This window comes from Emydura macquarii, unplaced genomic scaffold (assembly GCF_026122565.2).
Source record: "Emydura macquarii macquarii isolate MOO-44397 ecotype Brisbane River unplaced genomic scaffold, CSIRO-AGI_Emac_v2 contig_1045, whole genome shotgun sequence".
Taxonomy (NCBI): Eukaryota; Metazoa; Chordata; order Testudines; family Chelidae; genus Emydura; species Emydura macquarii.
This window is the reverse complement of record NW_027131182.1, coordinates 2,870,577-2,891,720: the sequence shown is the minus strand read 5'-3', so window position 1 is coordinate 2,891,720 and position 21,144 is coordinate 2,870,577. Positions and strand designations below refer to the sequence as shown.

The following is a 21,144-nucleotide window of genomic DNA, read 5'->3' as shown; positions in this document are numbered from 1 at the left end:
TCTTCGATTGTATTCCATCTTTAGGGAAGAGAAGGCATGGAGGACAAAGAATGATGAATTGCAGGATGATTGAAAAGGATGCTGCCATCATGGAAACAACGTAGACAAGGGAATAAAACATCTTGCTCTGGATAGAGAGCAATGGGTTGCCTCATGTGCCACTAGGCACAGGAGATTTTAAGTATATGAATTCAAACAACTGCAGGAGGCCCATGTTGGTAGGCCTCATAAGATCTACTGATGCAGTCATTCCCTCTTGCAGATTTTACAGACCAACCCATTTTATACTTGTGGTGCTTATTCAAAAAAAAAAAAAAATACCCAAGGGAATTGTTAAACAAAATACTTTGTTGAAGAGTTAGGCTGTAACTGTATTTCAGTAGAGCTCAGCTAGCCCTGAAAAATAACAATATGTAATATGAAAACAGGCTGTTATAAAAAGGCCAGGACTTCATTGTTCTCCATGTCCACTGAGGGTAGGATGAGAAGTAATTACCTTAGTTTGCAACAAGGAAGATTTAGGTTACATATTAGGAAAATCTTTCTAACTGTAAGGATAATTAAGCACTGGAACAGGTTACATAGGGAAATTGTGGAATCCGTGTTATTGGAGGTTTTAAAGAACAGATCAGACAAACACTTAGCATGCTGGGTATAGGTATACTTAACCCTGCCTCAGTGTGGGGGGTCCAGACGCGATGACCTCCTGAGGTCCCTTCCTGTTCTGCATTTCTATGATTAAAATAATCATGCAAATGGAGAATGCTATTTGCTGGCCAGACCCATGGACCACGTGAAAGCACAAGGATGAATAGAGAGCCAGGCAGGATGGCACCTTCTGCTCAGAAGGGCTTCCCCATTCCCTGAGAATGCTCCTGGCCCAGCAGCCTGGCAAGATGGGGCCTGTTGTCTCTTCTGGCCACGCAGTCCGATCTGAAAGTGCTGTAAACGGTGCAGCATGATCAGCTGGGACCTGTCACATTTCCAGATTGCAGCACCAATACCACATGGTACCAACAGCATGCCGTGTGCTGCTGCACTCCTTGGATGGAGCCAGCAGCGCGGGGACTCATCCCCTTGGCAGTGCAGCAGGGAGTGGCGGGACCTGTCCCTGGGCTGTACCCAACACACGAGACTGCCCTTGGCAATGCAGCATTGCACCCTGGTCCCCACGTTCCCTCCCGGCTGCGCTTCTGCCGCTCCCCCAGGGTGTGTGTCTGCGCCTGACTTAGGGCTCTCCTTGAAAGTGCCTGTCTCTGAATACTAAGCTCCTTCAGGGGAGGCCGCATTTTAATGCGGCAGCATCAGCCGCGGCCGGAGCCACAAAACTGCAGCTTGCGAAAATACGTCACATGGAATTTTTGGTGACGGTCTTTGGAAAAAAAAAAGCAGGCGTTTGGCGTTGGCAGCCGCTCACAGCCCACGAGGACCCCACAGCGCAGGGTCAAGTCAGGCCAGGCCAGGCCCAGGCCCGCAGGGAGGAGGAGGAGCCCGCGCGGTGATTTCTCCCCTCCCCCTCGGGCGCTCGGCTGGAGTCAGGTTAGTCGGGAGGGCTAGGATCGGGTACCCTGAGAGAATCCTGTCCTTCCCCACTCCCGAGAATGGACCGGTCCAAATCCCGCCGTCTCTTTAGAGAGGACGGTACCACCTGCGTGATAAAGGGTGAGGAGGAGAGAGCCACGCACCTTTCTGTGTCACACCCCGCGGGCGAATGGACCGGTCCATGTCCCTACTCTCTGCCGTGAGAGGACGGTACCATCTTCATGGCGGGGGTCCTCACGCTACCATTTTTTTCACTCGGGGCTGGGTCTCGCTCTCTTGCCCACCGGCTCTTCCCTCCCTTAAAGGGTGTCAGGCCGGGGCGGGGCACTGAGGGGAGTGGGGTTTGTCAGCGCCCCGCCTCGGGGGCGGGGCATATCCACAGGGGCCGGCCCAGGCTTCCTGGGGGTTCTCCTCCCGTGTGGGGAGCTTCGCTGAGGGCCCTGCTATCCCACAATGCACTGAGGCGCCCTCTTGAGGGAGCCCTGGATCACACACCCCATGGAGCTGCCTTCTGGGCACAGACCCACAGCCCAGTATCTTGCCCCTGACAGGCCCCGTAGTGTGGACAGTTATGGACTGATCTGCCCACAGCAGCCATTCCTGCCTCACCCCAGCTTCAAAGTGGGTGGCGGTGCCCTGGAGCATGAGGAGTTACTTGCCACTCACAGCTCTCTTCTGCCCGGGTTTAATTTTCTATAATGTAACCCTTCTTCTCACAAGTTACTTTGACAATCTGTGCGGTCACCATGCCTGCAATAGAAAGAAAGGACGTGCGGTGGGCAAAATAAATGCAGTGCAGAGTTTATTGCGCTATGGTGCGTTTTAATTGGGATACCAGATCATACCGAGCATATTATAAACTTGTGTCAGAGGGAATTGTCCTTTGCATAATTATTGCCGAGATGTGGGATAAAGTAGCTTGGGTATTGTATCAAGTATGGACCATAGTTTAAAATAAGGGGTATGGAACATAGTTTAAAATCAGGGGTGCGTGGTTAACCGAATGCGATATTGTTTTAATCATCTGTTTTATTTCTGGCACTATACAATACATGTGTATCATAGTGTGCAATCCCTTGTATGATTATTATCAGAATGGAGGTGGGAGAGCACAGCGTATAGTATATTGACACACAGTGTGGGATGTTAGGTAGCAAATAAGGGAGAGTGGTCACCCCAAAATTATAGTTATGAATCACCCTGGTATTGTAGCTGCCACTCACTGTATTACATATTGAGCTCCTCACTGACAGTATGTTGCAGTAATTGGTTGCTGTAGAAAAACTGTAGCTGGCCAGATAGGAATTTATCATAGAAATTTGTATTGATGAGTGAAATGCCTGAATACTGACCCAGTGTAATGCTGAGTGGTCTACTCTGAGGCATCAGCAGAACTGTGTTTAGTTTTACTTATTTAATATATGTTTTATTCCTTCAGTGCTTCTATGATTAGGCTTTTCTGTGTGTTTGACATATGTAGTTAAACTGTGCTCTGTTATATCTAATGTAAGGTGGAAAGGGTGGTCTTGTGCACAGTGCTCTTCAAGAACACTAAAGTATCCATCAAATCCTGTGACAGGCATAGAGCTCATATACTCATGTATTACATGTCTTGCTTTCTCCTCAGTTCTTCCATTTAGAACAGTATGTTTCATCCCCTAGCCTCTGAAGTAGCAGATTGTCCTTAGAGAGGCAGAACATGAATAAGGTTCACAGGGTGAATACTGAAAAGAGAGAGAGAAGGAGATGTCTCTTTTTACCATTCTCCTGTCTATGATAGTAAGCCACTTACTATATAAGTACATGAGCATTGATGCCTGGATTTAAAAGTACCATAGGATTGAATGGATTTTTAATTTTATTGTTAATCACTCCACTCTTAGTCATGCTACATTTAAAGGAGTTCTGTATATAAACAAATTCTGTTAATTGTCGGGAAAGCTTGCTCTCTGAGCACAGCCTGAGTAAATGGGCTGCATACAGAGGAGTCAACAGGGAGCAGAGGTGAGAGGGTAAGGTATTCCCTCCCTCCCATCAGGCACTAGAGCAGCAGCACAGCCACTGTCCAAGCTACTGCAGCCATCCGTATGGACACTACATGCTTGCTACAAGGATGAGGTTTGGCCGATGAATTCATGTAATAGCAGATCCATCAGTCCTGCTTTTCTGTCCTCCTTACCCATCAAAACCTCCTGTGCTAGGGTTGAAGAGCTTCATGAGGAAAAAAAACTCTGTGGCATTTAGATAGTGTGAAGCTATTCTGGTTCCATTGCATTCAGGGACATCAGTGGCCTTAATTTGGGCCAGAAGATTTGAAGCTGGGAGAAGGTCTTGAATACCCAGATGCCCTCTTTATAATGAAATTGCCAACGATCCCTAATTAGCTCTGCCAATATAGTCATTTCAGTTATTAGCTTTTTATCACAGAAGTTCAGCCTTGGCCTTCATAGTATCAGACTTACCTTTAAGATATGCTTATTCTTCCTTGATACCAGCTACTAGCATGTTTAAAGAAGATTTAGGCAGATCATAAAATCATGTGTAGCGTTTACCTTGTACCTTAGACATCAGGTCCATGACTGATTTGAACTCAGTTAAAGATAAATGTTCCTTCATTTGAATTGATTCAAATGTTCTGATAAAAGGTTTAAAATCTGCTGTGGCAGGTACCAGTCACACTGTTTAATACTGTGTCAAATTTCTGATATACTGTGATTAAAATGGATCAACAGAAAATACTGACTAACATCTAGAGATGGGAGAGTGTGCCATTAGGCAATTGGGAACAATTGGCTGAGCAAATTTGTTCAAGGAGCAAGAGAGACAGTTCAAAAGGGTAGATGAACTAGGGAAATTTTAATGACTAGTACTAGTTTCTGCAGATGATTCTTCTGCCACCACATATGATTTGCAGACAGGCCTCAAAAACAGCGTAATTGTTCCTCCACCCCTCTATGTACCCCTTGAATGCTGCTTTCTATTTTAGGCTGAGTGTCCTGCACTTGTTTGTATGGCACAGAAGTGTTCTGACGTATGATTGTTTGACTATTATCTCAGAAAATGAGGCTCCTGACCCTGCTGGGTGCTGAGCACCTTCAGCTCTCAGTGACTTCCAGATTGGCATGCTGCAAGCCTATTTTTGTCTGCCATCACAGGACCCAATCCTGTCAGCCTTCACTTGCTTTGTGGTTTGGCATGCTAGAGGTTTGGGACTAGGAATTAGGCAATCTGGATCCACTATCTGACCTTAGGCAAATCTCTTAGCCAGTTTGTGCCTGTGTTTCCCCATCTGCAAAATGGGAATAATGCCCATCTTTATAAAGCATTTTAAGCTCTGTTGAGCTGAAGGTTTTGTATAATTGCTGAATACCATGTATTTTCATGTGAGTAATGCACTAAAGTCAGTGGAACTACTTAAATGAGCAAAGGTTTGCAAGATGAGGCCTCCATCCAACAATATCGTACCTAAAAATCTCCTTCCCTACGGTCTTAGTTGCTTAGAAAATTTTTAGAGTCACTCTGATGAAAACACTTAAAAAACAAATAGCACCTGATTTCCATATATAGCGTCTTTGAGAAAATACCACCCCATCAATTATGTATTTTTTTTAACATTGCCGTTTATTTCTCTATCTAAAGGGGCCTATTTAATACTATGAGTAATGTTCTGAGGAATACCGGGCTTGGCACAAATGAGACGCTTAACAGAGTTCTTCATTTTTATTGTCTATTGTCTCCTAACCAGTTTTTTGTTTCATTTGGTTTTTTTTCCCCCTGGGGAATGAAGGATGGCAGCTCGGCGTGTGTTGAAAGCTGTCTTGGTGGATCTCAGTGGCACACTTCATATTGAGGACTCAGCTGTGCTGGGCTCACAGGACGCTCTTAAAAGGCAAGTTATCCCTCTCACGTTCCTCTGAAAGACAAAAACGCCTGTAAGTGCTGTTTTTACACAGATACCTCATTAAGTGAATGAGTTTCCTGGAGCTTGTGTCTCATAGTCCTAACATACATAAGTAAATATAGATGCGTGGCCATATTCCGCTCTGTTACACTGGACTGACTCCATAGTAACTTCACTGGAGTTATGGTGGTGTAAATTTAGAGTAACTGGGGGAAGATTTTGGCCGACAGTATATTCTTTGGGGAGCCTACATTTAATTTGGCCTTTCTGCTTAGTTTTTGCTTCATTTTATTGTCTCTCTTTTTTAAACTTGTTCCACAAAGCGAAAAGTCCAATTTATCAGTGCATTAATTTACCATGCTATGGAAATGTTTGATAATACAAGCCCCTCTTTTCTGAGATGTCAGAATTTTAATTAATTCTTCCAGTACTCCTAGTAGGTAGCGTCATTATCCCCAAGCACTCAGATGAGTGAGATATAAATACCCCTCTGTAAAATTGCAGTGTTGTTATAATTATGTAAGTCCTAGGATATGACAGAGACAATATCAAGATGTAATATCTTTTATTGGACCAACTTCTGTTGGTGAAAGAGACAAGCTTGTGAGCAACACAGAGCTCCTCTTCAGGTCTTTTATTCAGGTGTATGTTCTCTATTCCTTTATTAATGGCTGGGATGTAGAAATTTGCAGATGACACAAAGCTAGCGGGGTTGCAAACACTTTGGAGGATAGAGCTAAAATTCAAAGGGATCTTGATAAATTGGAGAAATGGGCTATAGACAACAAAATAAAATTCAACAAAGACAAATGTAAGGTACCACACTTAGGGAAGAAAAACCAAATGCACAAATACAAAATGGGAGATAACTGGCATGGTAGCTGCACTGCTGAGAAGGATCTGGGCGCTGTGGTGGATCACTGCCTCAGCATGAAAAAAAAAAGCAAATGCAATTTTGGGTTGCATTAATAGAGGCATGGCATGGGAGATGATAGTACCCTTCTATGCGGTGCTGGTTAGGCCTCAGCTAGAGTACGGTGTCCAGTTTTGGTCACTGCTATATAGAAAGGATGTAGAGAAATTGGAAAGAATCCAGCGGTGAGTGACAAAGATGATCTGAGATGGAATGCAAGCCATATGAACAAAGGCTGATGGAACGGGATATGTTGAGTTTGGAAAAGAGGAGATTAAAGGGAAACGTGATCGTAGTCTTCAAATACTTGAAAGGCTGCCAAAAGAAAAGATGGAGAAAAATTGTTCTCTTGCCATAGAGGGCAGGACAAGAAACAGTAGGTTCAAACTATAGGATAGCAGTTTTAGAGTAAATCTCAGGAAAAACTTCCTAACTATAGGAACAGTAAAACAGTGAAACAAACCACCTTGGGAAATCAGAAGCTGGTTAGCCATCTGTCTCGGTTTGTTTAGACACAACAAATCCTGCATCTTGGGAGGGAGTTAGACTAGATGACCCTTGTGGTCCCTTCTAACCGTGTGGTTTTATGATTCTAAGATGTTACCTCATCCACCTTGTTCCTCTGTAAAATCTCTGTCTAGGTAAACTGAGGCAAAGAGAGGTGAAATGATTTAACTTATATGACACAGTTAGTGGCAAGAGTAGGGAATAGAACCCAGAGGTCTTGTTGCCATTTTCTAACTGCTAGAGAACGCTTCCTTCCTGAAAAACAGATCCTATAAAATATGGGGAGAAACCATCAAAGTTAAGAAAATGATCAAATTGACTAAGAGACGACATCTCAAATGATGCAGAAGTAGTGACCTGCGTAGGGGGAAGATTTAAAGCTCTGCTTCTGCTAGGACTTACACATATGCTTAACATGCATAACTTTGTGAATAGTCCCATTGTTTTCAGTGGGATTACTTTTAATGTGTAAGGTGAAGCATGGGTCTTTGCGGGATCAGGGCCTATATATGTAATTGTGGTTTCCGAATTAGATACCTGTAGTGATAAACCATTACTCGGAGGGAAAACTCACATAGGGATCAGGAAACATCTGAGTTTCCTTCCTCCAACACTGGTGGAAATAGTTACCTCCTAAACCTATAGAATGAAAAGGGAATGAGAACCACTGACCCCCTAGATATCCTGTGGCAACATGGGGTCCTGGTTGGCCACTGCACCTGTGATCAAGGAGAACCTGTGGAAGATGTTAAGGGGGTGAATGTTTATCTTCCATGAGGAAATACCTATAGAATTGACAGGGCATGGTGCTGTACAGATCAGCGAGGCCCCACCCAGCTTCAGTATACACCTCCAGACCTTCAGTCCCTGAGAGGGAGAGTGTTGAAGGGGCTCCTGTGGAATCAGGAGATGGGGGCTCTTATACCACACAGCCGCAGCTTCTCTCTACCATCTCTGCCTGGTTTCTACTGGGATTTGCTCAGCCAGGTACCATATTGGCCTTGGTAAGTGTGAGAAGCGGGAAGGGGGAGTTGGAGATGGTGTATTGCTCCTGTAAGCCATACTTTAGTGCATGCCATGCCTGCAACTGGGATAACTGCTCTGGAAAGAAGGCTGGTCATTTCACTGCAAAAACAGCCAGTTGTTTTTTTTTTACATGGAGACTTAAAGGAATATTTGTCAGGGATCTTTGCTAACCCAGGTAATTGCACTTCCCAAAAAGAAGCTGTAGCTATTGGAACTTGGCTCATTCTGTGAACAAGTGAGTAAATTCTGCTTGCCAGATTACATTTTAGTACTGCAGGTTAGATAACAAAAACTCATCAGCGGTAACTATTGGACCAAATGGTGACCTTTCTAGCAGCCTGTCATAAAACGTCAGCACATGCTTTGAGGCAACAGGGCAGGTGAAATGGATATGGAGCATGCACCAGCAGATCTCCAGCATTGACAAACTTTGTTTTTGTTTTCACTGTGCTATAGTGATGCCAGTGTTTGTTTCTATAGCAACAAATGGGTAAAAGGATGGTAGGGGAGTAATTAAAAGAAAAATAAAGGAACCCCCATTAAAGCTGTCTCTTGGAATGATGTGATCATTCAGGAGCATGTGCAGCCCTAACTCTTTGTGGCGATTGGTGTTTTTCAGTAGGGAAAAAGCATCAGAAGCTAACATAAAACTGCCAAACAGATGAGATAACACAACTTCACCTAGCATGTGTGGAGAGGCACAATGCTCCAGCTGCCATGAAATTTGCTAGACATGTTGAATTCAATGTGGTAATTTAGCAACAAGGTGGTAAATCTTTTTAGTTAAAAATGCTGTCACGTAGTTGATCCAAAATAAAGACTTAAAGTTAAATAAAAGGGTTTTGCAGAACCTAAATACAGTGTGATCAGATGCAACTTTATACAGGTTATTCTTTTGTAGCTGCAAGGAGACTGGGTTTAGAATCACTGAATTTTCTACTCTATTTTTCTAGCTAGCAAAGGGGCAGGGAAGAGGTGGTCCCATAGAAATGGCCACAGATTCTCTGGCCAGCAAGTCACCCCTTCAGGGGTATTTGACTTTTTTGGCATGGGGACGAGGAACACAGAAGGGAATGCTAATGCAGCAGTAACTTGATTCAGGAAGTGTGGGGTACTGAGAGAACTAGGCCAAGGAAAGCAGCCTTCCTCATGCATACACCACTCCCTCTTCCCACCAGTGCACAGGCTGCAGTGTCCAGAGCTTTGGAGCACTGCAGCTCTGGATTCTGTAAGTTTGGTGGAGCGAGGGGGAAGGGGCACATACTATGGAACTGGCACTCCCTTCTTCTTGGTCCCCAGGCCCAATCAGATGCTGTCAAGCGGCTTACAACTGCGAGTGCCAACCTCAGGGCAGACTGTTAAAAAGCAGGACAAAAACCCCAAACTGATTGTGTGTTCTATACATAGATTTTACCAACCAAGTATTGGCTATGAACTCCTCAAGCACTATAACAGCCTAACCATGGAGTCATAGACCCCTGGGGAACTCCAGTCTATCTTGCCACCGAGGCAAACCTGCCTTTGTGATAGATGGTCCCTTACATCAAAAATCATAAATACCATTCACTTACCCCAGGTCATTTGTACCTCAGATCTCCAACCAAAGTCAGTGCTTGTAGCCTGTCCTATAAAAAACTAACTAAAGATGTATTCATTAAGAAAAAGAAATGACATATTTACAAAGTTAAAGCATGTGAAGACACACACACACATGAATTACAGTCTTAGGTTTCAACAGGTAATAGAAGCTCCTGCATGCTCTATATGTTCTGTAGGGCTAACTCAAGCTAAGGTTAAGCTTAGAAGTCGTGCCCTCTCCAAATTCCAAGCAGCATACTGATGATACAGTTCCTTCTGGTCAGGCATTTTTATTTCTTTCCTTCCAGAGTTCAAACTGATGGAGCAAGTGCCTGCGCCTGTCTCCTCTTCAGGGGTGTGTGTTTTGGGTGTGGGAGGAATCAACAAAATCTTTGTCCTTTGATGTTTCACAATGGTTCCTTGAGCCCTTTACACTCATTAATGCTTCTCTCTTGTTTGTGAGTTACACAATTACAGAGGTTTATAATGCAAACAGTATAACTTAATGCCATGGGCGTTGTAAGTGAGATCAATACATGCAACATCCTACAAACATTTAATCAACTCTAAACATTCTTATCCACTTAACATCTATTTTAATGATGCAGACACACCGGTGAGCCAGACTGGTTTCCAGCTATGCATTGATCAATGTTCAGTGAGGCCTAGGGGTCTTGGCATAAGCTGGCACTTGTCTGCCAGTGTCACAGATGCAATACTCGGGCTATGTGTTATGCCCCCTCTAGTGACCGGTCCACAAAGAGAATGAGAATACTATTGCTGCTGGCACATTACTCCGTTAGTGCTAGTGGAAGATATTCTTTCCCTTCTGAGGACCCTGACTGGATTTGATGGACAATGGGACTTAAGATTGATTATTGACCCAGTTGAGTGAAATACAAAAAATAAACAAACAAGCTAAATAGTGAGGAGTTAATCAGCTGTTTACAGTTCTCTTGGCATCAGTAATCAAAGGTGCAGTGAGAGAAGGGGATTGTGTTTTCAGAGATTGCTTTTATACTGAGTGTCCCTTTAAACTAGGAAGAAAATGAGCGAAAGGGATATTAAAAATATATGTTCTATGTAACAAAATTCTTTACTCAACTCACTTTGCTTTCCCTGGATTAGATTGCGCAATGCTCCAGTTGCCATTAGATTTGTGACCAACACAACCAAAGAGAGCAAAAGAGACCTTCTGGAGAGGCTGAAGAAGCTGGAATTTGATATTGCAGAAGATGAGATCTTCACATCTCTGACTGCAGCCAGAAACCTCCTGGAGCAAAAGCATGTCCGGCCCCTGCTGCTTGTGGACGACAGTGCTTTGCATGATTTTGGAGGTAAGGGGGTGACCAATGAACTTGGGAGTAGCTTTGGTGAGCCTTAATGAACTAGTATTAGCTGATGGAACTTTTACAATTGTCTGTCCCATGTAAATAGGTGAGATCCCCATCCTTGTAATTCATTTAAGACGTGAAGCTGAGATTCTCAGTGATATGGTCATTAAGAAGCCCCTAGCATTTATTGCAGGAGTAATTAACTCCATTGTCATTTTGACCACTTTTCTTTTTGGGCAATTGCATTCTGCCTACTTAAACTCCTCTAGAGATTATTGTATCCTATTGATTTGCTTCCTGTCCTCCAGTGTTGCTGAGCACTTAAAACAGCTGTCGCATCCCCTCCAGAGTATGGGGGTCCCTTGATTCAGATACATGGCTATCTTTGCCCAATGCTGTAAGTTGACTCTGAGGGTCTTTCATGTGTCAGTTTTGCCTGTTCACCTTGAGATGTCATCAGCTTCCAATACCAGAGGCTGAGGCTAGCATGGCTTTTTGTTTCAGAGCTGTCAAGGATGGAGCCAGTGTATGAGGGATGGCAGTGGGGGAGGTGGTATGATAAGTCCTACGTAGGATGAAGGACTGCTGAGCTTTCCTCTGCAATGTTCCCTTGAACAAATTCAGGACCAAGATTGGATCTTTGGCCCCAGTTGCAACCAAAAGGACAAGTGTAACCACACAGGGCCTGCAAGTCGTGTAGGGATTAAAATAAAAATAAGGATGCAGGATTGTTAGGGCTCCAAGAAGTGTGCAGAGGACCCCACCTCTGGGGAATAAACTGGCTAGTTTAATTCATTCTTATAAATACCCAGCTACAATGTTGTAATGTGTTTTTTGCTGATTTTAATTAAACCTCAGCACCATGAATTGTGCTATATTCTGGATGCTTAATTGACTGTTTGTGTAGGTTAGTAAAATCATCACAATCCATAAGCTATAACGATGAATGCTTGAGACATGGACTGCTGTATCAGTAGTGTGTGTGTTTCTTCACTTTAAAGAAAATTAATTTTCAAAAACCTCCTGAAGTCAGACTTTTGTTCATTTGTGATTTGTATCCATCTACAGATAAACTCTGATTATGATTATGTCTTGAGGGGGGTGGGGAGGGACAGTCAAAACCTTTGGATAGCCTGATAAAATGCCATTCCTCTATGCATTTCAGATTGGAGGAAATAAAAACTAATCTGATCTGAAATTTGGATCATCGGGTGTACTGTATCTGTAAATGTCAACATGTTTTATAGACTGTATGTACCACTGTCTAGGGAATCTGAAGTTTTCTTGTAAGATTTTATAGGGACTTAGAATACTGAAAGCAATCCTCCTAAATCTTGGTCTGGCTCTGGTGCAGTGCATTTTTTTACCATGGTATCTAGTCCTGCTTTGAGCAAGATTACACAACAGAGTGGTAAAAATGCCCTGCATGCATTTCTAGACCAGTGATGGGAAGAATTACTGGACATTTTCAATGTAGGCACAACCAGAAAGCTACTGTAATGGATTTGATATCAACACATATCAGGTTTGTGTTTATCAAATGTAAAAACCTAAGGCATTTTACTGTCATTTATCATGAATTAATAAACACTTATTGTATCACCATTAGATCTTTATGTGGAGGGGAAAAATGAAAATATTTATGCTGTAAATTAATCAGATTTACAAACAAACAATCAGAATGTTAGTATCCCTTAATTTTAACTCAAAAGGTGACAAAGTTGTGGATCATTTGCTATTGTTTCCCCCACCCTCCAAACACACACATCAAAAATTTAAATCCTAAATAATTTCATTAGATTCTAATCCCTTCATGCTAGAAGTTGGGAATTTTCTATTTAAATTTAGTCCAACATTCTATTCAGTATTCTTCAGAAAAATAAATGTGCATGAGAAAAGTCTCAATTGGCTATAGGCAGTGAAACTTTATAACCTATTCTTTGTTTTTTAAATCAGATCCCTGTTGCTGCGGGCAGCTTCAGTACCCATTCTCTCAACAGCCCTGATCTAGGCCAGGAACTGCAGTTGGTTTCTAAATGGATTTAATTAAATCAGTGCCATTTCTGTGCATTGATTAGACCCAACATGGACTGTAATTGGGTATTTTGGGCTTTTTCCATATGCAGAATCACTCATGTACTCTCAGTAGCATTCCTGAAACCATTAAGTAAAATGGAGAATGTTTTAAACTCCTGTTAGTAACTGCTATTGAATTGTTCTTGGATAATCTTCCCCGCATAAGACTGGTCACAGATGGATGAGTGTAATCCATTCTTGAGTGTCTCAAATCTACATGGTATCTCTAAGTGCTACATTTTGCATTTGGCTCTCTGGGTTAGCTGAAAGATGTGCATTACGAGACATCAGACAGCAGTCTGACTCCAGGTCTATTGAGACTCAGAAGTGCTAGTTATTCCAGCAAGGGTATGGAATAAGCTGAATGTGAAACCAGTGCAAAGACTCCAGCATGTGCATGATGCTGTTGTCTGCCTCTTTCACTGTGGGCACATTGGCTCCAATTCTGTTTCCATTGCTGGTTCTATGACTTGGTCCTGTTCTGCAAAGGTATTAGTGGGCCACGTCCTAGCTCTGTGAGAGATGACATTGCCACCTGAGAACTGCCCAGATAGTTGTGCTCCCCTAGAACAGTGCAGGACAAAGCATGTGAGAAGTGGAGATAAGGTATTCCACAGGGGACCTGGCTGTGTAATGAACTTGCAGATGACACTAATCCAGAGTGTGACTGCCTTTAGATCCTGTTGCAAGGCCTTCCTCTCTGGATAGAGCTTTTCCATCGTAACCAGAATGACATTTAGTACAACAACCATGTCTGCCAAAAAGAAACGCCACCCCAAGCAGAACTTCCCATAACCAGAGGAGAACAAAAGACTCAATTAAATTCACTATCCCAATCTAATTTAAAGTGCAAAGCACCTGGAAACTAACCATGCAAATTAAGCATTCAGAGATTTCTATTTCAGATGATGGTGATAAAAGTGAAGAATTTGTGAATTCTGTCCCTACACTGTCTGTAGTTGGGTGGATCTGTCATCACAATTACCAGTCTGGAGTTATGGAGTTGTGGAGGACTGCAGAATCCTGACACATCAACCCCTTTATCTGTTGTCAGCTCTGAAGGACATCAATTAATTCGTTTTGTGTGCATGTACATGTGGACAGAACTAAAGTGTCTGTGTCAGGAAATGCTGACTTCTGTTGTCCAATGGTTAACTGTACTCATGATCTGCCACATTCTCCTGGTGGGGTATCTCCACGTTCCGTTACTATGCTCACTGGGCTTCTCTGCTTGTGCCTGTTCAGGGTGTTTCCTTTGTTTGGGACCTGCAGGCATGTTAAATCTTGTTGTGTTGCTCAGGGAAGCTGCCTGAAGCAGAATTGTTACCCCTGTGCAGTCTTAAGTCTTTCTGCCTCCTCCTCCCCTTTGCTGCTCTCCATCTTTTATATTAGGCTTTGGTTCTTCTACGAGGCCCAGCTGTGAGTGCCTGCCTCCATGATTGGCAGGTGTGTGTGTGTGTGTGGCTGGTCTGCTTGCTTGCAGGTAAGAAAGGCTCCCCTGCTCCTCCTGCTTAGGTCCTAATTGGGGTTTATAGACCCCATTATGTATCCTCCCCACAAGATCGAGTCTCTGCCTTGGCTGGTGTAGGCTACCTCCCTGAACAGGAAGTCTGTGTTACCATGTAGCCTCCCGGCCCGGTGTTGTACTCAGAAGGTGTGTGGTTGTAGTGATAGATACTACCTCATAATCCTTGAGTTCATGCCCTTCATAACGTTTAGCCAGCGAAGGGGTGCATGATCAGTAACCAGCATAAACTCATTTCCCAGTAGGTAGCATTGTAGGCTTTCTGTCACCCATTTGGCAGACAAGTATTCTTTTTCTGTTACTGAGTATGCCTTTTCGCAGGGGAAGAGCTTTCAGCTGGTATAGACTATTGGGTGTTCCTCTCCATTGATTTCCAGTGAGAGGACCGCCCCCAGCTTAACTTCTGATGTGTGAACTTGTCGAAATCCAGGCTGTACAGTACCAGGTGTTCACAGAGCAATGGAAAGTGCCATCATAGTTGGGTGTCCATTGTACCCGTGGGGGGGAGAGTGTGTGGCATCCTTAATTAAATTGGCAATGGGTTGCTACTGTAGCAAAGTGTGATATGAATTGGCAGTAGTAACCCGCCAAACCCAGGAAGGTTTGCACCCGTCTTTTGGTTGTACAGGTCTTGTACGCCTGTAGGTCATGGACCTTGTCTACTAGCAGGCGGACTTGGCCTCTTCCCACCCTATGCCCTAGGTAACGGGCTGTTTCTTTTCCTCTTGCACATTTTGTGGGGTTTGCTGTTAGCCCCAGTGTTCCTTTGTGAATGGAGAACAGCAACCTCTTTATGTAGGTGCAAATCCCAATCCCTACTGTAGATTATGACGTCATGTAAGTATGCACCGTGTATTGACTGTGTGGTTGACGTACTCCGTCCATCAAATGTTGCAATGTAGCTGCCATCCCGTGCAACCCAAAGGGCATGGTCCTGAACTGGAATAGGCCAAGGGGGGTAGAAAAGGCTGTTTTCTCCCAAGACTCTGGCATCAAGGGAATTTGCCAATACTCTTTGTGAGATCCAAAGTGGTGATGTATCGAGCTTCCCCCAGTTGGTCTAACAGTTTGTCTACTTGCAGCATGAGATAGGCATCAAATTTAGAGATTGCATTCACCTTCCGGAAATCGATACAAAAAACGTAGTGAGTCGTCTGGTTGCGGGATCAGCACTATGGGGCGCCTCCAACTGCTTTGGGACTCCTTTATTACTCTGAGCTCCAGCATAGTCTTAATCTCTCTCTCGATGGCCCCCCTCAACCAACTGGGGATAGAGTGAAGACCTTCTCATATTACTTTACCTGATTCTGTCCTGATGTCATGTTGCACTAGGAGCACTTTCCCTGGTAGGGTCAAGAATACCTGTGGGAAAGCTGCCACCAGTTGGACTGCCTGCTCCATCTGTTCTTGGGTCAAGGTCAGTCCCAGGGATATTGATCCTTTTTTTTAGGCAGTCAGCAACTCAGGGTCCTAGTTCTGGTTCATCCTGATGCGGCATGGTAAAAATGGCTTTCCTGGGCTTTCCAAGGTTTCAGCATTCCTTTCTCATTCCAGATTGCCTGATTACTTAATCTACTGCTCCTACTTGCTTTATTACCTCATAGGGGCTTTGCCACTTAGCCATTAACTTTGATTCAGAGCTGGGGAGCAGCAACAGGGTCCAGTCGCCTGATTGGAAGATGCATGTTCGTGCCCCTTTGTTATACTGCTGCTATTGCCATGCTTATACTTCTTTGAAATTTCTTCTAGTATATGTGTTCATGGCCTCCAGCTGTTCGTGTAACTTCAGGACATACTGTTACTATATTCTCTGTCCTGGGCACCTGACTTTCCCAGATCTCCCACCCTAGGTTGAGTATGCCCCTAGGGTGCCATCCATATAACAGTCTGAATGGTGAAAACCCTGTTGAAGCCTGGGGTACTTCCCTGATAGTGAAGAGCAACACAGGGAGCAGCTGATCCCAATATCGGGGGTCTTGTGTGATGAACTTCCTGAGCATCCCCTTGAGTGTCTTGTTAAATCTTTCTACCAACCCGTCGGTCTGGGAATGATACACAGACATGTATAAGGATCTGACTTTTAGAGGTTCCCACACCTCTTTTATTAGCCTGGAGATGAAATTCGTTCCTGGTCAATTAGGACTTCTTTAGGGAAGCTGACCCTCGCAAAAACTTTTAGTAGCTTGTTGGTTATTGTATTCGTGGAACATAGTGATATGGTTTCCCGGTACCTGGTGGCATAGTCCATGATGCTGTGTCCTGAGGTGCTTTTCTCTGGTGGCCCTATCAGGTCGATCCTTACTCTTTCAAAAGGCATTTCCTCAAAGAGGAGAGTACTAGTGGGGCCAGTGGGACCCTCTTAGGGGCCGTCAATTGGCACTCTAGATATGAGGTGCAAAAATCCTCAATTTTCTTGAAGACCCTGGGTCAAAAGTATCGGACCAGGATCCTGGATTGTGTCTTATCCTTCCCTAGATGCTCCGCACCTGGTGTTGCATGGGCCAAATGTAATAATTCACTGTGGTATACACATGGCACCAACAGCTGTGTCCATGCCTCTTGTGTCTGTTTGTCCTACTCCACGTGATACAACAAATCTGTTCTGAGGGCAAAATGTGGGTATAGTTGTGCTTTCAGTGAGTCCATCTCCTCCTTGTCTATCACCACTATTTGCTCGAAGGCATGGCTCAAGATCTCATAGTTACTTTGCTCCACCTGGAACTCCGAGAAGCCGGTCAGCTTCTTCGGGTCGAGTTGCAGGGAGGGGTATGTGTTTGGTCTCGCAGAAGTTCCTTCCCCAGGGTTGTCTGTGTCCCCATCGTTGGCTCAATTGTTTGACCTCCGTCCTCTGGTTCCAGTGTTGGGGGGGCATCTGTAAGAACTTAAGGAAATAAGGCCAGTCCCGGCCTAGTATCATAGGGTAGAGAAGGTCCAGAGACACACACACACTCAGCTGGTCTTGACATCTATCCATGGTCAGTCGTATCGTTGTGCTGGGGTACGGCGATATGTCGCCATGGATACATTTGATGGGGATTCCCCCATCCTTTGGTTTTCCCACTGTATTGGCTAGCCATTTCTGAATAAAGATCTGGTTGCATCTGGAGTCGATGAGGGCCAGAGTCTGCTGACCCTCCACTTCTACAGGGATTGTCAGTTTTCTCAGGCTCTTCTTCCGGGCCCTAGCCTCTCCAACACAGTCCTGCCCAAATTTTCACTCACGTAGGGGCAGTCTCAAGACCAGTGGCCTTGCTGCCCACAGGAATAGTAGGCTGTTGTGTCGGTCGCATGGGGCTTATGTCACTTTCCTTCAGCATTGCCGCAGGCCCCCGCTTCTGCGTAGGCATGGGAAGGGGTGTCCATGGGGTCTGTATGGGTGTGTCCCTACTGTCGTGGGGAGATCTGCTTTGCAGACCCTTTATCCTAGTGTTACCCCTTATTATCTGTATGCTGGGTTGGCATCCAGACCTTCCCAAGCTCCTTCTAAGGGTGTCATCCCTTTTGGGGCCTCAGCTGGTTCCCCTCCTAGGTGTAGTAGGTATCATCTTAGCCTTGTCAAAGGGTTCCTGGATCATTTGAGTGGCCATATAGTCTTCCATGAGGTGGGTGGCCTCCGCTAGCATCACCGAGTGATGTCATCAGACCAAGTCTTATCTCTCAGGCAGAAGAATCTGTACAAATTGTTCCAGGACTATGAATTCCGCTATTTGGGGCCCAGTTGGGGATTCTGGTTTTAGCCACCACCCGCAGGCGTCCTTTAACCTTTGGGCCACCGCATGGGGCCGGGCCTTGGTGGGATAGTGCTCTTGGCAAAAGAACCCGCCGGTAAACCTCTTCATTCAGGCCTAGCCTGTCTAGTATGGCTGCCTTTACTTGCACATAGTCCTGTGCCACTGTGTCATCTACCCCTCTGTGAGCTGCCTGGGCTTCCCCGATGAGAAGTGGGGCAAGGCGGATTGCCCACTGGGTCACGGGCCAGTTCGATGTGGTGGCTACCCTTTTAAAGGAATGCCTTGAGGTTATCTTCTGTTGTCACCTTAGGGAGCGTAGGGGTTGGGCCAATCCCCTGTCTGCAGGGGGGCTGGATCCTGCAGCTGCAAGCCCCTGTGAAGTAGCAGCGGGTATTATCTCAGCCACCTGTTGGAGCAGCTGTTGTTGGTGGGTTGCCATCTGTTCCAACAGCTGTTACCGCCTCTGGTGTTGCAGGGCTTGAGTGTGTGAGCCATTTCAAGAGCTGGTTTATCTCCATAGTCCTTCAGCGTCCACTGGGGAGGATGGAGAGGTAGGGTTCTGCTTTGTCCCCCTTTTCCCTTCTCTGCATATCCCACTTCTGGTACCATGTGTCACAGTCTCCTGATGGGGTCTCTCCACGATCCCTTGCTGTGCTCACTGGGCTTCTCCATTTGTTCCTGTTCAGGGTGGTTCTTTGGCTGAGTGTCCCCCTTCTTGGGGCCTGCAGGCATGTTAAATCTTTGCAATGTTGCTCTGGGGAGCTGCCTGAAGCAGAGTTATTGCCACTCTGCTGTCTCAATCCTTTCTGCCTCCCACCCACCTTTGCTACTCTGCCTTTTTTATTTTAGGCTTTGGTTCCTCTATGAGGCCCAGCTGTGAGTGCCTGCCTCCATGATTGACAGGTGCGTGTGGGTGTGGCTGGTCTGCTTGCTTGCAGGTAGGAAAGGCTCCCCTCCCCCTCCTGCCTAGGTTCTGAATGGGGCTTATAGACCATTACGTAGTCAAATTTTAAATGAAAGGACATCAGTATGTTAAACCAAAGAAGATAACGTTTCTTCTGAAAACCAAAAACTAGGCCTTGCCCCCATGTTCAGCAGGAAAGTGTTAACCCCAAGCAGTGTTTAATTTGTAATGAAAGAGATGCCAGGGCTCAAGCAATTTTTTTGTTTTCCTACCTGATGCAGCAAGCCTGAGATGCTCGGGCTATGAACTACCAAGCCTAGAGGTACCGGGGCTCAGTCCTGGCAAGCTCCTTCACAAATTTAAGCACTGACCCCAAGTTTATCAATTAAAGAATCCAATCTTACCTGCCTCTGCAATATTGAGATACTCTTCCATCGATTGCTGTTGATCTGATGGCCCCACTTTCCTCTTTACAGTGCTCCTTGTGGATTGTAATCAGCAAAGCTCCTGGAAGAATCAGCAAGGCTTGTGGAAGTTAGAACCGCTCCATGTTTCAGGGGGTTATAATTTCCTGTTCAGATTTTCTCAGTTGTGCATTTGTGCAGGAAGGGAGAAGCCATTCATTTTTTCACTCCTCTTCGTCTACAGGGCACTGGGTGCAGTGCAGTATTTTTACCCACAGTGGTCACCATTAATATGTCAGCATTTGTCCCTACAGGTTCTACAAAGGATTGCTTCCTGAGATGCTGTAGTTTTCCTTTATACTTAGAATGGGAACTATGAGTGGTAACTGGCCCCTATTGACTCTATTTAATGGCTTCTGCCATATTTAGATTAAGTATGGGCCAAATGGCCCTTCCCCTTCTTCCTTCCCCCAGGTCTAGCAGGCCCGGCACAGTGGAACTGTTGCTATGACACTGGGTGAAGGGGTAGGCTGAGAAGTAGCTGCATACTAGGGCTTCATACTCCCTGCAGGCATGCTGTGGTAAGTCTCTCTGGAGCAGCTTGGAGGGAAGGAGGTTGGGATTGCACTGAATACATGGTCACCATATGGATCCTGATATTTCTGATTCCCCTGTGTAGGGAGCCGCCATGGATGTTGTCTGCTGATACAGCCCTGGGCTGTAGAAACAGCATGTCTGAGCAGCCTCTCCACAACAAGCCATGGGGTTGTAGGCAATGATTCTATTCCCACCTGCCAACTCCTCTTCACTGCCCTGCATGAAGCCCTTCCATTGTGACTTTGAGTGGGAGGTGCAGGGAGACATTTAGCCACATGGAAGTCTGAACATATGTTTGCTCAGTGATCACAAGACAAAAATTGTTTACAAATGTTTTTAGAAGAAGTAACAAGTAAATCTCAGGGGTTGTATTTTGGTTTTAATTTTCTAGGGATACCGACAAATGATCCCAATGCTGTGGTGGTAGGACTATCTCCTGAGCACTTTAACTACCAGATGATGAATAAAGCATTTCGGTAAGTTGTGAGAAAATAAGAGCTACCTTCCTGGGTCAGACCATCGTTCAGTATCCTGTCTCCGATACCAAAGCGTCAGGAGGAGTGTACAGAATAGGGCAGTCATGGAGTGAACCACCCCTATCTTCTGCTCCCGGCTTCTGGTAGTCAGAGATTTAAAGTCATTTTATGTATTATTTGTATTGGAGGATCTGATTGGTGCTTGGCTCTGTACAAACATATAAGAGACAGTCCCGGCCCTGATGAGGTCACAGTCTAATTTATGGCTATACACAACCAGTGTGAGAAGTAATAGGCAGAAAGGGGAATGAGAGGTAACAGTAGCAAGAACACTTGGTTACTTAGGGGAAGCTCACAGGGTCTTTTTTTGATGCCATAGGTGTAATGCTGAGGGACAGCCATCAGGCCTGCTGGATCTGGAGGCTTAACTGCATATTTATCATAAGGTGATTTAACATGGAATTAAATGGTTTCAAAACCTGTAATTAAACTGTAGAAGTATTGCCCCAGGATGTCGCTGAGGCCCAGAAGTGAGCAAGATTCCAAAAGGGATTGGCCATTTATATGAATTACAAGAATATCCAGACTTGTACATTTGGAACCTCAAGCTTCAGGATTTTAAACAATCTC

General features: G+C 44.9%; 1 protein-coding gene across 4 annotated transcripts in view; it reads left to right on the top strand.

Moving 5' to 3' along the window:
* Positions 1–1,340: 1,340 nt before the first annotated feature.
* The window catches only part of HDHD2 (haloacid dehalogenase like hydrolase domain containing 2), a 32,314-nt gene continuing 12,510 nt past the window's right edge, over positions 1,341–21,144 (top strand). Inside the window, exons 1-5 of one of the 4 annotated variants that reach the window (XM_067545384.1) lie at positions 1,341–1,539; positions 3,170–3,321; positions 5,330–5,431; positions 10,596–10,804; positions 20,430–20,514. In XM_067545384.1, the coding sequence (XP_067401485.1) occupies positions 5,331–5,431; positions 10,596–10,804; positions 20,430–20,514 (395 nt within the window). In that variant the 5' untranslated portion in view covers positions 1,341–1,539; positions 3,170–3,321; position 5,330. The other 3 variants (XM_067545382.1, XM_067545383.1, XM_067545381.1) reach the window with 3 other exon arrangements.